This window comes from Narcine bancroftii, chromosome 2, assembly GCF_036971445.1.
Source record: "Narcine bancroftii isolate sNarBan1 chromosome 2, sNarBan1.hap1, whole genome shotgun sequence".
NCBI classification, from domain to species: Eukaryota; Metazoa; Chordata; class Chondrichthyes; order Torpediniformes; family Narcinidae; genus Narcine; species Narcine bancroftii.
The window spans coordinates 322,283,363-322,306,161 of record NC_091470.1 but is presented as its reverse complement, the minus strand read 5'-3'; the positions used below and the strand labels follow the sequence as shown (position 1 = coordinate 322,306,161).

At 37.9% G+C, this 22,799-nt stretch overlaps 1 protein-coding gene across 1 annotated transcript in view; it reads left to right on the top strand.

Moving 5' to 3' along the window:
• The window catches only part of cibar1 (CBY1 interacting BAR domain containing 1), a 53,303-nt gene that overhangs the window by 2,428 nt on the left and 28,076 nt on the right, over positions 1-22,799 (top strand). Inside the window, exons 2-4 of the mRNA XM_069921918.1 lie at positions 932-1,166; positions 6,107-6,175; positions 12,986-13,087. Of these exons, the coding sequence (XP_069778019.1) occupies positions 932-1,166; positions 6,107-6,175; positions 12,986-13,087 (406 nt within the window). The remainder of the gene's footprint in view (positions 1-931; positions 1,167-6,106; positions 6,176-12,985; positions 13,088-22,799) is intronic.

The window sequence follows — 22,799 nt, the reverse complement described above, 5'->3', positions numbered from 1 at the left end:
ATTGCTTTTGAAAACACTCAAAGATCCCAAAAATATTTCATAAAAGAACATAATTTAAGGGAAGGTTTCACTAGTCTGGAGGATTCAAAGGGAATATTTATAAATACAGCTCCAAATCTGTAAAAATATAGAATATTTACCTCTCAAATTATATGGTTTTTTTTCCCAGTGGAATCTCTGTTTGCCATCTGTCTAATGTTAAAGATACATCTGATTTCCAAATTACAGCTGTACATTTATTTGCTATCACCAGGTCTAATTTAACAAATTTCAATTGAAAATCTGATAAATGTAATTTAGGAATTACATTATTGTGGGTTGATTCATTTTATCTGATCTGTTTCATAGCATGAAATGCATTCCAGGATACCAGATATTCACCCCTTCTTCACCCAAAATTGTGTGGACGGACATTAGGCTTAATGAGTTGTAATATTTGTAAGAGCAATTATAAATAAACTGATTCATTATTTTACCAAAGTTCTTGCAGTCAACTCTTCTGACAGCCCAATGAAAGCCCAAAGAAACAATGTTTATGAAACTTCTCAGTTGTTCTCTCAAAATTAAACCACAAGAATATCTTCTCCCAACCCACTCCCCAAACCCAATGATTCCATGCAAAATATTGTGATTCTGAAAATTTGATATCAGCAATCTGATGTTGTATAGAATTTGCAGAAAGATGACAAAGAAATCAAGTCTTCTTCAGGATTTGATTTTTTCCAAATTTCCATCTTGATTGTAACCACCATTTTCACCAATTTATAAAACTTTACGATTAATTTGATTTCTCAAATAATTATTTCAGCAGGAACCTTGAAAGATCAACCCTGATTCATAGATTGCCAATATTTCAGAACTCCACACACTTAAATATCTGACTACTTCATTGTTTCTTGATTTCAAAGTAAAACTATTTTTTTTCCTCCAGGGACAGTCAAACCAAATATATACAGAGCACTGTTGCAAATGTGGAAAAACACTTTGGAGACTTGTGCAGTTTATTTGCAGCCTATACACGAAAAACTGCAAGGTTGCGTGATAAATCTGACCTCCTAGTTAAAGAACTCCGAGAGTATGCTGATACAGAAACGCCTCATCTAAAATATGGTCTGAGTAGCTTTGCAGATCACTTTGCTTTAATTCAGGATTATCGACATGCAGAGGTGAGCACATGAAAATATTATTTCTCGTTTGTTTCAAGACCTAGCAGATGGTTATTCAGTCCATCAAGTCAATGCTGGCTCTCAGCAATCCCATCAATCCAGCTCCCCAACTTTTTTTTCCAAGTAACCTTCCCTCTTACTATCACCTTCACTCCTGCTTTTCTTACCACCTACCTCTAGAAGGAGCAATTAACAGTAGTTAATTAACCTACCAAGCAGCACTTAAGATATGAGCTAAAATTGAAGGAGCTGGGAAAAATGTACAAAACCTCAAGAAGACTTTGTAAACTTCACACAGAGAGCATTTGAGTTTCAAGTTAAACTTGGGTCACGAGAGATGTGAGGCAGCAGTACTTCTATTGCACCACTGTCATATTAGTAGCATTCTCAGCGTTTCTATATTCATCAGTACTATGTCAGAACAATAAATCGAATTCTGAAATTTGGATGCCTACCATAAAAAATGAAAGACTGATTTTCTGTTCCAAGCTTAACCAAGATCACACAGCACTTTGTTCTGAGTCACACTTCAAATGGTATCACTCCCTGTGCAATAAGGTTTGTAGAGAAAATTAAAAAAACATAGTAAATGGGAGCAGGAGTAAGGCTAGGATCCTCTGCCATTCATGACTATTCCTCCTCTCTCCCACATTCCATGATGTCTTTTGTGTTTAGTCCTTATCCTAAGATTGGTATTTCTTGTTCTGGACCAGCCATGATCACTTCCTCTACCCCCCACCCACAGCGGCTTCAGCACGTTTAAGTAAAAGCTTTTTTTTTCTTTTCACCTCGTGACAAATATATTTTGTGTTTTTTATGTAGTTGATAGGAGAGAATTATGGAAGGAATCAAAACTTGACTTATTCACAGGGAAAGGCATCCAGCAATTTTGAGTGGTATCCTGGGGTGGGGGGGCATAGCTGAAAAAAAGATTGAGAATGGCTGTTCTAGGCAATGCAGTCGAGGAAAAGATCCAGCTTCCAGACTGGATCGCTCTGAGAATTCTGTATATTTCAACAAGATTTCCTCTCGCTCACTTACGCTTTGATAAAGGAATGCTTCAGACTAGTCATACCCTTTCCTCTTTAAATTTTTTAAAAGTTTATATTTTTAAAATTTTAGACACATGGCATGTTAACAGGCCATTTTGGCCCACAAGACCCTGCCACCTATTTTACACCCAATTAACCTACAACCCCAGTATGTTACAAATAGTGGGAGGAAACTGGAACCACCAGGGAAACCCACGCAAACATGGGGAAAACGTACAAACTCCTTACAGACAACATGGGATTTGAACCCTGGTCCCGATCACTGGTATTGTAAAAGCATTATGTTAACCACTATGTCAACCATGCCACAACCTGTCAGGCAGAAGATGAATGTGCATGTAAATGTGAAACTCTAGATTCAAGAACTGTTTCTTTTTTTCGTGGTTTACCTTTTCTCTATTCCCTGCTCTATAATTTTATATTTTTCTCTGTACCCTGTATTATTTGACTCTATGTAACACTACTACTCTACTCAAGTTGTTGCATTGAAGGCACTATTTACCTTTTAAACTGCTTGTTATATTTGCTTGCTTATTTTAGTGACTATTGTATATAGTGAACAGCTAGGATGCAAGCATTGATCCTTGCAGTACACCATCCCACTTCCTAGTCCCTTGTACACTAACATTTCCATGTATATCACTATTTAAATAATATGCTGCCTTTCAATTTTTTCAAATTAATTGGATAACCTCATATTTATCCACATTTCATGTGCTTGTCTACTCATTCAAATTGTATAAATCAGCTTGTAGCCTTTTTGCAACCTCCTCACAACTCAATCCATTTTGTGTAATGAGTCAACTTGGAAATATTGCATTTAGTTCCCTCATTCAAATTGTTGATGCACATTGTGAACAGCTGCAGTACATGCATTAAGTGGTACCCCATATTTTACTGCCTGCTACCCCAAAGAAGTCCAATTTATTCCTGCTGTTTCCTCTAGGGTTAATTTTGCAACTGTCACTATGTTACCACATTCCACTTTCCTTTGAATTTGACACATCCTCCTTATCAAAGACTATTTTAAAAATCCAAATACATTGCATTTATAGTATATATTTTTACCAGTTACCTCCTTAAAATACCCTGGTAGCATGTCGTATACAATTTCACTGTTATAATATGACCATGAGAGTGTTTCTGTGAGTGACATATTCAGAAGTAGGAATAGCCTTTGAACCTGCTCCAATCAAGGTCATAGCTGATCTTTTCCCTCAGCACCATTTTCCAGCATTATATTCAGAAATCTTGATACCCAGAAATCTATCAATTTGTTTTGAATGAACATAATAATTAAGCTTTTACATATGGGGTAGAATATTCCTATATTCTGAGTGAGGAAATATCTACTCATTTCAATTCGGAACAACCTTCTATCCTCAAATTTTTTCCTCTAGTCAAATTTCTCAGTCAGCAGAAACATCCTTTGTGAATCTAGCTGATGTGCCCTTTAAATTTGTAAGTTTTATCAAGATCTATCCTGATACTAAACTCCAAATTATACTCATAGTCTACTCAAACTGTTTGTGTGGAAATTTGCCATCTCTGGAATCAGTTGTGTTCCTCTGCTGCACTTCCTTAATGACAAGATATCTTTTTGTTAGATAAAGAAACCAGAATTGTACACAATACACTAGGCTCTGTGTCAGTAAGCCATATACAATAACAGAATACTTTTTTTCCTTCCTGAACAGAAATGTTTTTCTGCTTTTCTGTTACATTCATCAAAGTAGATGACCTCACAAAATTCCATCTACCATGTTTTCACTCTTGCAGCTTCTCCATGTCACTGTGAAGTCTCTCTTATCACAATCCCTCCTTGCTTACTCATGTTAAGAAATTTGAAAATATGGCATTTTATTCCCTCAGATTGTGCAATAACTATAGCCCAACCCACCTTTCTCTGCAGTGCTCAATTAGGCAAAGCTGTCTGCTTGAGAAGCATCTATTTACTTCCATGCTTTACTTTCTGATCAATTCACATCAGCAAATCAACCCCAATTCCTTGAGTTCTAATCTTGTTCATCTATCTATGTAGGATCTTATCAATGCTTTCTGGAAAGTACAAAAAAAATCCACTACTTCCCTATTATCTATTCTGCTATTTACATCCTCAAAAAAAATCAAAACATCGAATATGATATGCCTTCCTAATCCAATGTTCATCATGTTCAATCCTATTTTTAAGGTTTTATTAATAACAGTCAGACAAGGATTCTAGTGTTGGTTGTGCCATTTCTTAATTCCTAACTTTTAGAAAAATATTTCCAATTCTGATAAAGTTCCTTGACCTGAAACATTATCTGTTTCTCTCACTGTGCATGCTGCTTGGTCTGCTTGGAACTTGTAGTATTCTCTCATTTTGTTCTGAGGTTTCCTTTTTGCATTTAGTGTTTTGAGCCACTTTTTAATTGTATTATTGGGCTGGATCCCCACTAGCTCTCATAACAACATGTTCAGGTCCTGCATGTTAGTAATAATTATTCCCATAGTTGGAAACCCTAATATTTGACTTGGTCTTCTCCTTGTCATTCCTGTGACTGCATAATGTTAATTTCTGTGCTTTACAACAGACTTTTATTAGAGTATTGTGAGAAAACATTGATTTTATGCTTTATTCATTTCATTCTATTAAAGTTTACCAATGACTTTCCTGGTGTCATATATGAAATAACTTCATTTACAACAACCCATTAGGATTTTGCAGGGAAAGTTATTCCAGAATTCCCGAAAACAAATAGAAACAGATGAGCTTTCGGGCCAACCTGTTATTGGTCTTCCTTGATTTGGATATGAAGGGTCTAAGAAAATTAGTGATTAGACCCATAATGCAACAGTATCAAAATAAACTGATTTGACAGTGGTGGGAGCAATTCAAAAATAAGTGTAAAATACAACATTCTATTTCAAATTAATATGCAAGTAGTGTTTGAAGTGAGACATGTAGCAACAGAACATATTGAATCATTGCTCATTCTAGATTTGTCAGTGATACAAAATAATATTGCTCATGTTTTCTTGAAGGACTTCAGTGGTGCGAGACATTTCTTAATATTTAAAAATTTTCAAAATGTGCAGTAAGAGTAAAAACATAATTTTTTTTAATGTCTTGCGGCTCTCAAACATCTGAAGTTCATGGTATGTGCTCTTGCATTAAGCAAGTTTGGCCACCCCTGACATAGACCAACAAAAAAATAACTTTCTACTCCTAGTTCAAACATTTGCATTGTATGTGCAGTCATTGTTGCATGCACATTTGCTTTAAGATACATACCTGTAATACTTGAGGAATTCTAAATTCATCAATTGATGATGCATTTACTTTCTGGGTTGATAAAGCCTAGTTAATGGCCACTTCTGTACATTTTTGACAGTGATTTAAATTTCAATGTCTATATTAAAATATAATTTTGCATAATTAAATCAGAAAGATTACATTAATGTTTGTAAGCAATCATCCTTCCTCCTTTATATGCTAGCTAGAAAATTATTAAATGTATTTTCATTTGCCATACTGTGAACTGTGTTAAACTGAATTTAATCAATTTACCAGTAGGCAATTTTTTTTTTAAATATAAAAGGAGGCTTGCTTTTGTTGATCAGTGGGAATAGTTAACCCAATAAAATAATCTCTGGAAAGCATTAGCGAAAAAATACTTTTAATTATTTAAAAAAATGTGAAATACCTTACAAAAAGTAATGGGTTTTAGAATTAAAAGTACGTAATGGCAGTTTTTAACACCGTATTACCTTGCGGAATTAGTGAGATTCTGTAGCTAATCCCTTATCTGTGAATGTGCCCCAAAATGTTACTTGGTTTACTTCTATTAACAGGCATGTCATTACCACACTTAGCAGTTTACAATTTATTGTCTGGTTGTACAGGTTGAAAGACTAGAAGCTAAAGTTGTAGAACCTTTGAAGAAGTATGGGTCCATTACAAAGTTGAAAAGGGTAAGTCTTGCTTGCAATCATAATCACAAGACCCATCAATTCATTTAAAAAAATTAAAATAATTACAGCAAGAGCATATTGTAATTACTTTTTTGAACTTTTAAATTTGTTGTGTAAAAGCGAACAAGTTTTGTAAGTGATCATAATTCAAATTTCTTACATTTGTGATTTTTAAAAATCTTTGTTTGAACCATTAGTTGCAAAATTTTTAACTTGAAAGGACGAAACTGGATTCTGCCAAGTATTTGTTCCATCACATTAAAAATAGGATGATCTAACATATATGGTCATGGTTGGTGGACGTTTTTGTGATTGTACAGCAGTTGTCAGTAATGCTTCACAGCAACTAGCTCTTCAGTTCACTAAGTCCAATGCTATCCATCAAACACCACTAATTCCAAACTAACCTATTTTATTATCCCCACGACTTCAGCACCACCTTTTCTAAGATTCTACCACTCACCTACACAATAGGGTAATTAACAGTAGTTAATTTACCTGTACATTATTGGGACATGGAAGAAAACAGGAGCACCCAGAGAAATTGTGCAAACTACATAGACATCACTAAAGGTCAGGATGAATCTCTGGAGATATAAATCAGCAACTCTCCAAGCTAATTCATGATGCACCCTATATTATATTTACGATTTTATAATTTTAATGATTTAGATCTGAAAGTAGGGGGCATGATGTGGAAGTTTGCAGAAGATTTTTTAAAAATAGTGTAGTCAATAGAGGAGGAAACATAGACTTTATAAAATATATATGGTCTCCTATGTCAGGCAAGATAAAAACAAATGAATTTAAGTCAAGAAATACAAAGTAATGCAGTGGCAAGGTGCAATAAAGCAAGAAGGTATACAATAGATGAGATTATCATGGCTAGATGAGGAGGAACAAAAGGGTTTTTTATTGTATACCCACAGATCCATAAAGATACCAGTGCGGTCAATAGTTAGGAAAAAAATGACAACACGTAAGTTGCTGTCCTTTATTAATAGAGACTTGTAAGAGGAGTGAAGCCAGAACAACTTGAGAATGGAGTACAGTACTGAACACAACATTGCAGGAAAGATATGATTTATCTGGAGAGGTGCAGAGTAAATTTACAATTGTTGTCATTTCTGGAAAGTTGAAAATATTTTGGATAACCTACAGTGACAACCAGAAATAATAAATATGTTTCTCTTTCCACAAATGCTGTTTAACCTGTTGAGTGTTTCCAGCATTTTCTGTTTTTATTTCATATTTACTGCTTCTGTAGATTTTTTTTCCATTTTGTAAGCAAGGATTGTTTTCTTTGGAACAATGGAGATTGAGAAAGGAGACTGTATAGCAAAATACAACAATAGCACCATCTACAAATTTGCCGATGATACCACGGTTGTATAAAGGAAGGGGATGAGTCAGTATACAGGATAGAGATTGAAAACTTAGCAGAATAGTGCACCAACAACAAGTTTGCACTCAATGTCATGAAAACTATGGAGCTAAATGTTGACTTCAGAAAGGAAAGCCAGAGGTATACAATCCAGTGATCATTGGGGGATCAGAGGTGGAGAGGGCGAACAAATTTAGGTTCTTGGGAGTCACTATCTCAGAGGATCTTTCCTGGACCCAACACACCAATGTCATCTTGAAGAAAGCATGTCAGTGCCTCTACTTCCTCAGGAGTTTGCGAAGGTTTGGTGAGACATCAGAAACCATAGCAAATTTCTACAGATGTGTAGTGGAAAATGTGCTCACTGGATGCATCATGGCTTGGTATAGGAATACCAATTCCCCTTGAGCATAAAGCCCTCCAAAAGGTAGTGGATATAGCCTAGGACATCACAGGCAAAACCCTCCCCACTATTGAGTACATCTACAGTGAATGCTGCAGTTGGAGGGCAGCAGCAATCATCAAAGACCCCTAACACCCAGAACACACTTTGTTCTCATTGCTACCATCAGGAAAGAGGAATAGATGCCACAAGACTCACACCATCAGGTTCTGGAACAGCTGCTACCCCTCCATCATTAGATTCAACAACAAATTCAATCAGAGACTCATTTAAGGGCTCTTAATTGTGCACTTTATTAATTTTATTTTGTTTTCTCTGTATTGCACAGTTTGTTTACATTCATTACAGTTCTTTTATTTGTTTACATGTGTACGTTGTGTATTGTTTATTTTTTGCACCTCAAATTAGAGGTAATTCTGCTGCGCTTGCCAAAAAATGAAATCTCATGGTTGTATATATGTCATATATGTACTCTGACAATAAATCTGAAATCTGTTTGAAGGAAGACTTAAGTGTTATGTATGAAGTTTTAAGGGTCCTAAACACAACAAGTGGATCTACCCATTTTCATTAGCACTAGAGTCAAGAACCAGGAGACATGGATTGAAAATAATCAGTCAAAGAACTAGCAGGGAATGCCAGGCTAGATAACGCTTTGTCAGTGTGATGAGATCATACATTGAATCATCGGTGTGATTTTGTAAATTTGTTGATTACTTCAGATAGCCAAATTCACTATGTATCTTAAGTAGGAGATTTCACAAGGAAAATTATTGAAAGGTATGTGAAAACGTTAGGATCCCTCGGAGACTAGACTTTTGTAAAAGCTGATCTTTCATCTGGAAACCATGTAAACAGGGGACGATGGATTGAGGTTTCATACCAAAAACAAGTTTGGGAACATTGTGTTCTGTCGACTTCAGGGGGAGTTGGCAATATATCTGACCCAAAAACCTTGCAGAGAAACTCAGCAAATAATTGGGAAAGCTGGCCTGTTTTGGTTTCCTCCTTTAAACCAATAATTCTTGTTATTCCTTCTGCTCCTCATTCCAAATCTGTGAATAGCATACCATTGGATTTCTTCAGCTCAAAGTTATTTTGTTGCATATCAGCCATTAAGGAATCATGGGTTTCAGGAGTATTATCCAAGTCATTAATTTTGGAGTCATGATCCTCTACGATGGCTTGTAATTCTTTCATGTTCCCAGTGACTTGATTAAAAGAGTCTTTCATTTCTTTCATAAAGCCTTTGACCTCTTGATATATCCCATAAGAGAGGAATGGTTTTCAGAGATAGAAGCTTCCTCTTCTTTCTTCCTGGCTTTAACACCACAAGAAGTCATGGTGACTAAATAGAACTGGTATGTTAAAATAAACAAATTAGGTGAGAAAAGGAATTAAAACTAAAAGAAACCCCAAGTTAAGGAAAATGTAGCTTAAAATGTATGAACTAAATTAGTCAGGAGCAATTAAACAAGTGTCCTACCCCATTCTCCACTAGCAGGTAACTCCCCTCTTCACCCTCTCAAAAGCATCCTTCCTATAAAGAGGCAACCAGAACTGAACATAATATGCTTACTGTGGTCAAACTAGAGTTTTATAGAGCTACACATTACCTAGCAGCTCTTGAATTCAATCCCCTATTATTGAAAATAGCTTGCATGCTATACACCCTATCAACTTGTTCAGCAAACTTGAAGGATCTTTGTACTTGGACCCCAAGCCCCTCTGTTCCTGCCATTAACTATGAACTTTGCCTTCAAGTTCGATCTTCCAAAGTGTATTACTTCACACTTTGTCAGATTGAACTCCCATTTGCCATTTCTCTGCCCAACTCTGCATGCTGTCTATAACCCATTTAACCTAAAGATAACTGACATTTAAATGAACTTCTGTAGAGGATAAATGTGAAAGTAATTGTGTAAACATTAATACAACTTACAATACCTTTCTTTGAGAAACAAAATGCATACATGCAGCCATGTAGGTTTCTAGGTGCCATTTGTGTTTTAGTTCTGAAATCCTGTCTCTTTAATGATTACACCTATTACTTTCACCTCCTCTTTCATTTGCCACAAATGAATATGGCCTTACAAAGGAACTGTTTACCGATAATTCAGGATCAAATTATTTATTGAGATCATAACCTTGGCTCCATGTTTATAACTATACTTGTCTCACAAAGCAATATAAATCCCAAACTTGGAGTTATTGAACTTGTTTCTTCTACTTTTAGTGAGGAAGAATCACACACATTTACCACTGTTTGCATACAGAAGTACTTCCTATACATTTTGAATGGCTCAGTTCTGATTGTAGGCCTATATATGGCTTATTTCACTTTTTCATTGAGTTTCATTGCAAATATATACAAGGTCAAAGTTATAATGGAATGAAATGAAGAATTAAAATGATAAGTCAATGGATTGATCCTTCCATCTTTACTTTTGAGAGCTCTCTTCTTTATTTCATATATTTTGTGGACTTTGTTTTATTTGGTAAATGTAATGTACAGTTTTAACCCCTTGATATTGACTGATTAATCTTTAAGATGAATTACTTGTGAACACTTGCTAATTTTCACCTTTAACAGTTTTGACCATTCTCTTCATTCCTTCACCTTTCAAAATTCTTTAGAGCTGATTCCTTCCACAATGTACTTGGATACTTATCCATTTTTTTTTAAATCCAACTCCCCTTCTCAACTCACATTCCTATGCAACCATCACATGCCCTTTCACCTGCCCTTTCCTTGCCATCCAGAAGCAAAATTCTTCTGCATGAAGTACTTACATTCATTATGGGTTAAGAAAAATAAACGCAGGTTAAGTGATGATTTTGCAGAACACCTCCATTTGGTTCATTAAGCTTCCAGTTGCCTGTCATTTAACCACAACCACTCTAATTTCTATTAAGCCTCCTTCGCTATTTTAACAATGTTCAACACAAGCAGGAGAAAAAGGCACCTCATCTTCTAATTTGGTATATTACAGTTGTTATAACTTTTTTTTTGACATTGCTGAATTCGATCATTCTTGTCTTCTATTTCATGATTCCAATATTCAGGTGTTTGTTCCCTCTCTTCTTCCAAATTGTTTGTTTCTCTTTAACAAGCTCTGCCCTAATAGCGATTTATCCTGATTGGTATTGAATGTTTTTTAAATTCTCCACAGAAGTACCTTGAGACATGTTACTGTGCTAAAGGAGCTTTGTAAATTCAAATTGTTGATAACACTGATGTAACAGAATAATGCCATAAATATTGATCTTTAAAAAGGCAGCTTTTGATTTAAAAGCTTGTCAAATTCTGCAGCAATATTATAATTTTAACTTGTCTAGTTGCAGCCAGCTACGTGGCTGGTTGGGCCAAAATGGTGGCAAGTGGACACCCACAGTGTTCACCGTAGCTGGGGCAGGAGCAGAAATGGTCGAGACTGTGGCAGGTTTGTCACCGGCACCTTCAGGAGCCACTGAAAAGCTGGTAAGGTCCATTCTGCTGTGTGCTCGGTAGGTCTCAAACCATTGAAACCTATGTAGGGTCACCACCGTAGTGCGGATAATACAATGGCACTGAGAAAAGAAGGGAATACGTCTGCACTGAGCTGAGTGAACCAATAATTGACTATTCAAAAAGACTGCGCTACAAAAGCAATCCTGTGAAACCTCCCACTCGCCGGGCTGGCTCACAGGAGTGACGTCAGCGTAGTCTCAGGAGTGGTGCTCGCTCCCGCAGTCTCTTCTTTAACCCTGGTGCTTCTTCTCAGTGAGGAGGCAATCTCTCTGCCATTGTGTGTAGGCTGTGTGCTGTGGCAATTCGGCCCCTTGTGTACGAGGCTGGACCAGACGCTACAATGGCACCAACATGAGCCCCACATGCACAAGTCGGGTGAAATATTTTTTTTTTCAACTTGTAATGTCAGCGCTGCAAAAAAGTTGGGTATATGGATCATTTCGGTATACAGAACTTCAGATAAGGGGAAACGTACTGATTTACTTAATTGACTGTTTTCACTCTTCAATATTGTGTGTTAGATTTGAGAACATTGATCTGGGGACTTGAACAACTCCCCTATCTGAGTTTCAAGAGAGACGTCAGTCATGATGAAAAGTAAAAATTTGCATGTATTTGAAGTGTGAAATAAAGTAGAAAATGTAGGAATTATTCAGCGAGTCCTTCAGCAGCTATAAAGAGAGAAACAGGGTTAATCGCTTGGGTTTATGAGCTACTTTAATTCAAAAGAATTTATAGTTTGTGTCCTTATTTATGCACAGCCATAAATATTTCTCTGATCACGATTTTTCAAAAATTTTATAATAGGTCATGCAGATGCAAATTGCACAAGAATGCTCTTATTTGATCACATCCTTCACTGCCAATTATTCACGCTCCCATTCATCTATTTTTATTCTTTTATATGTATTCCCCTTTGACAGATAATGAACAGCTTGCCTTTCTTTAATTGTACACATCTCATAGTTTTGAACTCGCTTGTCAATTCCTGGGCTTTTCTCTTCTCAATCTTTTAATCATCATTAGACACAAATGAAAATCCAAAGAAAATACAGCAGGTAGAAATCTGAAAGAATAACAGAAAATGCTGGGAGAGCGAATAAACAAGTTATAAATTACATAGAAAGTAGAGAGAAGATGGATAGAATAGAAAAGGATTGTTGTAGTGATAAATTGTTGCTTGTTTCCTTCATTTTCTGTTTGGAGTCTAATGTTTGTGCAACTTTTGAGTGGTTGTGTTTTGTGGCTACTGTATAAATACAAACTGTAACTTATTTTGGGTGTAGAGATGACTGTAAGGTCCTGACAGCGATTTATAATCTGGCCTTTGTGATTGAGCATTTTGTTTTATATTCTAGTTTAAGTTAGAAACTGATTGCAAATGTATATTAATTTGGAATCTGATCTTTGGAGTGAAGCAAGTTTTTCTACATTAAACATGAATTTCAAGTGTTGTCCTAATTCTTACCATTGCCAGTGTGTTTAATATTTTTACATTTTTTGTTGTCACAGGAAGACCTGAAGATTGCTACAGATGCTATAAAGCGTGAATCAAAGCAAATGGCCCACGTTGAGAAGATGCGTCTGAGAAATCCATCTGATCGACAAATTGTCGTATCCTTAATATGCATGATCTTTTTTTTAACATTTAAAGGTGGTGTCTCTGGCAAGGCTGGCATTTTCATTCCTTCCCTTAGTCTCCCCTGAGAAAATAGTGGTGAATTGATGCAGTCTTTGTTTTAAAAGACACTCCCACAGTGTTGGACAGGATTCCTGAATTTTGGGCCATATTTCCAAATCAGACTAGTGTGCAATTTGGAGGTGAAACTGCAGGTGGTGCTGTTGCTATGTCATAGTGCGTCTTGTAGATCATAGCAACCACGGTCAGCCTGTGAATTTGGGTGCTTGTCAGATAGCTTGCTTAATTTGGAATATGTTAATTAAATTGACTTTGGTTGGAGTACACTCATCAACATTTGGATATGGAAGATTGTAGATAGTGGAAAGTTTTAGAGACTATCTAGCCTTTACCTGTTCATGGAGGGAGAGAATCAATGTAATGTTCATTTTTTTAAATTGATACTCCACAAATATTTGTGTTTCTTTATTAAATTAATTTTCAAGAGCTGAGCATAATGGGCATAGCCAGTGTTTATTACATTCCTTGAATGCCCTTTCTTGCACTGTTTTCTTGAACTATTACAGATACTTCGGTGTAGTTGGAAAGAAAGTTCAATGATTTAGAATCATTATTGATGAAGGTTCTGCAATAAATTTCCAATTCAGGATGCTTTGTGAAATTTACCACATGTTTGAGAGGTACTGTACCATTGGATGTTAGTTTTAAGGAGTGGATGTGGTGCCAATAAAGCAAGCAGCTTTTTCCCAAATAGTGTCAAGATACTTGAGAGTTGTTGGTGTTGCACAAATATTTCAATGCGGAACTACAATGTTATTGCTGTAACTGAAACTTGGCTGGAGGAAGGGCAGGATTGGCTGATGCAGGGACCTGGGTTTAGGTGTTTTAAAAGGAATAGGATGGGAGGTAGAAAAGGGGGAGAGTAGCATTACTGATCAGGAATAGTATCATGACTATAGAAAGGGAGGGGGATGCAGAGGGAGTGTCCATTGTGCTGGGAGTAGTCTATAGGCCCACAAATAGCCCTTGGTTCACCGAGGAGCAGATAAACAGGCAGATGTTGGAATGGCGCAGGAAATACAAGGTTGTAGTTATGGGTGACTTCAATTTCCTTAATATTGACTGTAACCTCCTGACATCAAGAGGGATGGATGGTGCTGAATTAGGGTGGCCATTCCAAAGGAGGACATGGTCATATGTTTTACACACACATTTGGACATGGTCATATGTTTTACACACACACACACTGCGTGCATTTGATTTTGCAATACCATTTAAATTAAACAGTATTGCAAAAACAATAAATGCAAACGCACACTATTTTCTCGTAACCTATGACCATGTGGAACAGCCACCCTAGGCTGAATTTGTCAGGTGTGTTCAAGAAGGATGTGGACCAGCTGATGAGAGGAGAGACCATACTGGATCTAGTTCTGGGTAATGAACCTAGTCAGGTGGCAGACCTGAGGGGGAGCATTTTGGTGAGAGTGAATACAACTCCCTTAGCTTCAACATAGCTATGGAAAAGGATAAAAACAGATAAAATGGGAAATTGCTTAACTTGGGAAGGGCTAATTATGAAGGGATGAGGCAGGAGCTACTGAGAGTAAATTAGAAACAGATGTTCGAGGATGAAAGCACAGAAGTAATGTGGAGGAAGTTTAGGGTCCACTTGTGCTGGGTCAGGATAGATTTAACATACTGGGACAAGGAAAAGATGGTAGGAAAAGGGAACCATGGCTGAATAAACAGGTGTGGCAACTAGTCAAGAGGAAGAAGGAAGTATATGTTAGATATAGGAAGTAGGAAATGGGAAGGACTCATGAGAAATATATGGTAGCCAGGGACGAGCTTAAGAAAGGACTTGGGACCATTCCAGTCTATCAAAGGCTTTCTTAGCATCTAGAGCCACAGTGACACTCTGGTCAGCCTTAGACATTGCATAGTGGATAATACTAAAGAGCCTACATAGGTTGTTGGTTGATTTGATGTTTCAAAATAAAGCCACTCTGGTCTGGATTTATTAATTTTGGCAAGTTGACCCAGCCTAGAAGCCAGGGCCTTAAAAATCAATTTATAATTGGGCTGAAATAGAGCATTTTAATGGTTTTAATGAATCTTAATAGCTATGGCAGTAGAAAATGATTCAGGGAGAGTTTGGGTTTCATTGCTAAATTAATTACATCCATGATGACTAAAGGTAAGACCTTAAATTCTCTAGAAAATTTTGTAAGGAAACTGTCCTCTCCTGGTGATTTATTGTACTGTTGTGAGACTAAGACTTTTTAATTTTGAAGAAAAGGGAAGGTCCAAATTTGCTTGATCTTCTTGGTTAAGTTTGGGCAGTTCAACTGTAGATAAGTCATCAATCTTAGTCAGGTCTTCTGGGGATTCTGATTTATATAAATGTGTACAGAGCTGTTTAAATGTGTCATTGATTTCTGTTGGATTATATGAGATTGAGCTAATTTCAGTCTGAATTGAATTAATTGTTCTAGAACTTTCTTCTGCTTTCAATTACCAAGACAAGACTTCTGTGCTTTCTTTCTGAGTTCATAATATCTTTGTTTTGTCCTTAGAATGGTTTTTATTTTATAAGTGTGAAGTGTATTGTATAACCATATAATAATTACAGTACAGAAACCGGCCATATTGGCCTTTCTAGCTGGCATCGATTTAAGTGAAACTCCACTAGTTCCACCTACCTGTTCCCTGCCCATAACCCTCCAACCCCCTCACATCCATGTACTCATCGAATCTCCTCTTAAATGACAGAATTGACCCTGCTGCAACTACCTCTTCTGGAAGGTCATTCCACTCAGCCACCACTCTTGGAGTGAAGAAGCTTCCCCTTATATTACTTCTAAAGTTTTACCCCCTAACCTTTAACTTATGACCCTTCATTCCCATCTCCCCTACCCTCAAGGGGAAGAGCCTATTCACATCTACTCTATCTATTCCTCTCATATTTTTATATACCTCCATCAAATCCCCTCTCAATCTTCTACACGCCAATGAATAAAGACCCAGTCTACCGAATCTTTCTCCGTATTCTAGATACTGCAATCCAGACAACATTTTAATAAATCTTCTCTGCACCCTCTCTAACTTATTGATATCCTTGCTATAACTTGGAGACCAAACTTGGCCTCACCAATGCCTTGAACAGTCTCAACATCACCTCCCAGCTCCTATATTCTATGCTATGATTTATAAAGGCCAGCATACCAAAAACCTTCTTCACCACCCTATCTACATGAGACTCCACCTTCATAGAACACTGAAACGTTATTCCAATATCACTCTGTTCCTCTGCATTCTTCAGTGCCCTCCCCTTCACTGCATGTGTCCTGTTTTGATTATTCTTCCCAAAATGAACCACTTCACACTTATCTACATTAAACTCCATCTGCCACCTTTCAGCCCACTCTTCTAAGCAGTCCAAATCTTTCTGCACTCCCCGAAAACCCTCCTCACTATCCACAACTCATCCTATTTTTGTATCATCTGCATATTTAATAACCTTGAGTAAAATTATGCTTGAATTTTTTTTATTTATAAGCACTTTATGTACTTTCTTGGAGCCAGACTGTTGGAATTCCTTTCCCAATTTCAGAATTTCTGTTTCCAGTCTTTTTATGTCTGCCATGTATTTCTTCTTAATACCTTTTGAATATGAAATTATCTGTTCCCTAAGGTAGGCTTTTAGCGTGTCCCATAAAATAAAACTACTGGAAGCAGAAGGACAGTTTATCTCACAGAATAACTTTATCTTGTCTCTAATAAATTTACAAACTTCTGATTTTTGAAGTAGAATAGGATACAAACACCATCCATATGAGTTGGTTGGTTTTTCAGGCATCAAGATAGAGAGGGTCAAAGGTGAATAATCCAACAGGGTTCTAGATAAGTATTCAGACTTTAATGTTCTATGAATTAACTGTGTTAATAGCAAAAAGAGGTCAATCCTAGTGTGGGAATCATGGGGGATAGAATAAAAGGAGTAGTCCCAGGCTCGAGGGTGTGTTTGCTGCCACACATCTATCAAATTTAAAATTTTCACGAAAGCCTAAGTAGTTTTGGCCGCTTTTATTTTGGATGTTGTCTGCATTGACTTGTCCAGGACAGGATCTTAACAGAAATTGAAGTTGCCCCCTACAAGTATATTTTATAGTCGACCTGAAACCTTAAGGAAGATATCTTGAATGAACAGTTCATCATCATCATTAGGTGCGAATAGGTTTAAAAGTGTCCAAGACACTGAATAAAGCTGACAATTAACTAAAACATATTGGCTTGATGGGTCAATGATGGTTTCTCCAATCATTACTGGCATGTTTTTGTTTATCAGGATGGCTACCCCCCACCCCCTGGCTTTGGAATTAAAAGATGATGATATTACATATCCTACCCATTCTCTCCTTAGTTTCTTATGTTCCTGTGCAGTAAGGTGGGTTTCTTGTATAAAGGCAATATCAATTTGCATTTCATCACTCTTTTCTTTTTAACCATCCCATTCACATTAAAGCTGACAAATTTCACTACCGTTTTCAATAATAATAATAAGTGTGTGTGTGTGTGTGTGCGCACACACCAACGTGTTATGACCTCTCTGTAAAATTTCTATACAAGCAAAAATATATCTCTTGGGACAAAATAGTAAAAAATCAGATAGGGCACTGCCAAGGTTAAAAAATTAAAAATAAAAAGCCTCCAATTCCCCCCTTCCAATGCCAACTTCTGAATATTTGGCATTACCTTCCACATCAGACTGGGATGGTAGAACATAGAACAATACAGCACAGAACAGGCCCTTTGACCTTCGATGTTGTGCCTTCCTAAAATAAAATTACTAAACCCTCCCCCATAACCTTCTATTTTTCTTTCATCCATATGTCTAAGAGTCTCTTAAATGGCCCTAATATTTCAGCTTCCACCACCATCCCCACCCAGCAAGACGTTCCAGGCACCCACAACTCTCTAAAAAAATATATGCCCCCCCCCCCCCCCCGATGTCTTCCCTAAACATTCTCTCTCTTAATTTTGTACATTTGTCATCTGGTGTTTGGTGACCCTGCCCTAGGAAACAGGTGCTGGCTGCCCACCCTATCTTTAGCCGCTTTCAGGTGCTCAGGCGCAGATGTGCATCCTGCATTTGTTAGACACAGCATTTCTAGCTAATTCTTAAATATTTTGCCTAGCCCAGGAACACCTATCTAAAAAAACATGTATTATTATACAAGATTATTCAATTTTGAATACAATAGATTTATAAACTCTCAACTCAGAAACAATTACAGTAAAAGTGAGCTACTATAGAAACTAATCAGTTTAAATTGGAACTCGTCTATCCATTGTAAGTGGAAAAGGTGACTAATGTTTAAGACACATAACCACGGCACCTCATGAAGATCACAACTGCCTATCCAGTTTTCACCATCTGCTCTCACTTATCATTTTATTCTTCTGGCCAATTACTCAAGAATGTTGTCGCTTCCCTGGGCATTTTGAAGAATCTCCTCCCTACATTAGGGAGTATGAATGTCGACGTTGCAGTGTGCAGTAAGGCAAATAGAATGTTCTTCGATTGGAGTTCCTTCTTGATTTGATCAAACTCCCTCCTGCATTTCATTAAACTTGGGTCAGGGAAAAATAGCACTGGATTGTTGTATGCATTGGGGCTCTTGTCCTCTCTCGACTGATGATCTTTTCCCTGTCCTGACACATCAACGGAACATGTCTCTGTCTCTGGCTCGCGGATGGGTTGGGTGCAAAAACTCAATGGGGCCATTCAATTATTATTGGTTCATAAAGTGTTCTCATCCCATAATGTCTGGGAAAATAAATAGAGGGTTACGGGGTAGATGGGTTCAGTACTTTATTTTAAATAATATATTGGTGAGCGCAACATCGAGGGCTGAAGGGCCTGTACTGTTCTTTGTTCTGCAATGCTCTGACTTGTGTTTTTTAAATGTGTGAAAGATCTTGGGATGTTAGGAGGTGAGTCACTCACTGTAGGATGTCTGCTTCTTGTGGTAAAAACATAAATGCTGGAGGAACTCAGAAGGTCCTGCAGCATCCATAGGAGATACAAATATACTACCAACATTTCATTTTTCAAGGTAGGAGGAAAAAGCAGGCAGACACCTGATTAAAAGGAATAGCAGGGGGGGGGGGGGGGGGAGTACAGACCTACAGACAAAAGGTGTTAATTGGATATGGAGAAGAGGCCAGGAGAGAGGAGAGGGATAGTCATGGGTACCTGTGTGGGCCCATGCCTGCCTTGTATGCTACGTGGAGTAGTCCAGGCAACAAGCCCACACAGGCAGGGCCCCTCAATTTTTTCTCTGCTACATTGACGATTACTTCGGTGCTGCCTCATGTACCCATGATGAGCTTTTCAACTTTATTCATTTTGCTGTCAATTTCCACCTTGACCTCAAATTCACTTGGTCCATCTCTAGCAACACTGTCCCCTTTCTCAATTTATCTCCAACTCTGGAGACAAACTGTCGACAGACATCTTCTATAAACCCACCAACTCCCACAGCTATCTTGACAACATCTCTTCACACCCTGTTGCCTGTAAGGATCCCAATCCTTTCTCCATCCCATCTGCTCCTAGGACATCTTCCATGCCAGATCATCAGAGATGTCCTCCTTCTTCAAACAGTGTGTCTTCCCCTCTACCACCATCAACTTAGCTCTCATCCGAATATCCTCCATTACCTGCACATCTGCCCTGGCCCCCTCCGTTACCCCCCCCCACCCCGCATAGCAAGGACTGGATTTCCCCTGTCCTCTACAACCACATCACCAACCTCCGCTTCCAACATACTATATTTCATTTCCACCACCAGACATCTTTCCTGCTCCTCCTCTCTGCCTTCTGTCGCAGTCACACTCCATGACTCCCTCATCCACTCCTCCCTTCCAATCAATTGAAGTCTTGGTATCTATCCCAGTAACCACAGGAGGTTCTCAACTTGCACACATATCATGTCCCTCATCACCATTCAGGGCTTCAAAAAGTCCTTCCAAGTGAAGCAACCCTTTACTTGTGAATCTGCAGGGGTCATCCACTACATCCGGTGCTCCCATTGTGGTCTTCTGTACATCAGTTAGACTGGAAGAAGACTGGTAGATTGCTTCATTGAGCACTTTGGCTCTGTCCACCACAATAGCAGGGATCTCCTTGTGGCCACCCATTTCAAGTCCCAGCCTCATTCCCTTACTGTCATGTCTGTCCATGGTCTCATGCATTGCCAAACTGAAACCACCTGTAAACTGGAGGAACAACACCTCATATTCCATCTGGGCATCTCCAATTGTATGGCATTTATATTGACTTCTCAAGTCTCTGTTAAAGCCTCCCACCCCCCCTCCCAATATTTTCCAATGCCACCTTTCCTTTAGGTCTGTCTATCTCTCTCTCTTCCCTTTTCCCCTCTGTCTCCTTTACCCCCAGCTCTGAGCAAAACATTCTCAGAGCCAAACATCCCTGCCCCTTTCAATTCTCACTTTTTCTCTTGACCTCTTCTCCATATCCAATTAATATCTTTTGTCTGTTGGTCTTCACTCTTTTCCCTCCCATTTCTTTTATTCAGGCACCTGCTGGCTTTTTATTTATTCATCTGTCTGACCCCATTCTTCAACCAGAGAAGTATTTTCCCTGGTTTACTAGGGCTGCCAAATGCCACATTTGGACAAATATCTCTCTGATGTCACTTTCATCCGGCCTGTGGAATTCAACTCATTGATCCACATTTGCTATAATATCTGGAGCCATGTCGTCTAAATTAGTAAGCAGATTGTTGGTGTGAAAGGTTTTGCTTCATCTATCATTCACAACATCTCTTTATATCATGTGGATGAACAAAATTGGATGAAGATTGAATTCTGTAATTGGAATCTCAGGATAAAACTGAGATGGATCACATTTATAGCCCTCATGACTGAATATAGTTGAGAATGTTTCACCCTTGAATTTGGCGCTCATGTTCAGCCGTATCAGGATTAATTCCGGTTCAATTCATGGTGCTTCATTTTTATAGTGAAAGAACAGTAGAGCTGGAGTAACTCAGCAAATCAAACAGCATCTGCAGAGGGAAAAGGACAAGTCAATGTTTTGAGTCAGAAGCCTTTTTCAAGACAAAAGTTGGAACAGGAGGTATCAAATATAAAAAGTGGGAAGGTAGGCTAGAGAGGGGCCACAAGAGAATAGGATGCTGGGCAGTTAAGGTGAGAGGGGTGGAGACATTTAGGGGAGGAGACAATTCTCCAAAGGTATGGAAAGATTGGGTTTCAAAAAAATAGGAGCAGTGGAATTGGATCAAGGTGGGAGTTACCTGAAATTGGGAAGTTCATTGTTCAGTTTTACATGACTTAAATGGAACATTGAAAGGTGTGGATGGTGAGGGGAAGATGTGGCTGATAGAGAGATTGCTGATTGAGGGGGAAGCTGTTTTTTGAAGAAAGAGGACATTTCAGATGTATTAGAATGGAATCTTTCATCCCAGATCATAATAAGAACTGCATCTTCCTCCCTGTATCCCTTTCTGCTTTTCACAGAGAAGGGACCACTCTCTTCATAACATCCTGGCTTGTTTATCTCACCTATCTTTCTATCTTTTTGGGCTCTTACAAACATAACCATAGTAGATGTACTACTCATCTCTACATCTTGTCCATCACTTCCATCCAGGGATATAAACAGACCTTCCAGGTGAGGCAGAGTGTGACATCCACCTCATCAAACCTAGTCTACTGCATTCAGTGGTCTCATCCACATTTGTGAAACCAAACCCAGATCAGGTGGCTGCTTTGCCAAACAGCTCCATTTTGTCCCCTGGTGCAAGAGGAACGCATGGTTGGTAACAATTTTAATTCCTCTCACCATTCCTTAGTCTCGTCCATTGCCAGGGTGAAGTGGCCAGACGTAAACTGAAACAGCATTTCATATTCTGTCTGGGTAGCCTAAAACCCAACAACATGAACTTTGAATTTTCCAATTCAGGTAACCCTCATCCATCTGTCTGCCCCTTCAGTAGTTTTCTCTCATACCTGATTCTTCACCTTTCACACCTTCATCTGTCAAGAATCCTATTCTTCTTGGCCCCTCCACCGTACCCTCCTTTTTATGCTTGCTATTTCTCCTTCCCATTTTAGTCTCATAGGAGGGTCCTGAACTGAAACATTGACTGTCCATTTCTCTCTCCCTATGACTGTTCCTGATGGAGAAAATTGGGAAGTTGATTGCGAGATAGGAATCTTTGAGCACGGCTACCTCTTGATGAATGTGAGATCTGTTCTTCTAATTTAGACAAAAGTTCCCCAATGTTTAAGGAATGTTTATCTGTTATTTCTTAATGTTTGAGGGAATGGTTTTGATATTGTTGAGTGCTATTGTAGCAACTTTTTCCTTTATAATCACTTGGAGGATATCAGAATGTTGTTATAGTCTGACTCATTCAAACAAATCTGTATTTGAGTTAAGTTTTCTAGAGTTTATTAAACTTTGTTAATGTTATTATCAGTTGCTATACATTGTTACAAGCCATTAAATGTTGTTTGATGGTGCTAAAACTGTTAGACGGTTATTAAAAATTATCAGACATTCTAATTCCTTACTATTTCGTAGAACAAAGCAAACTAAGCTAACATGCAAAATCTCTAACAAGCCATAA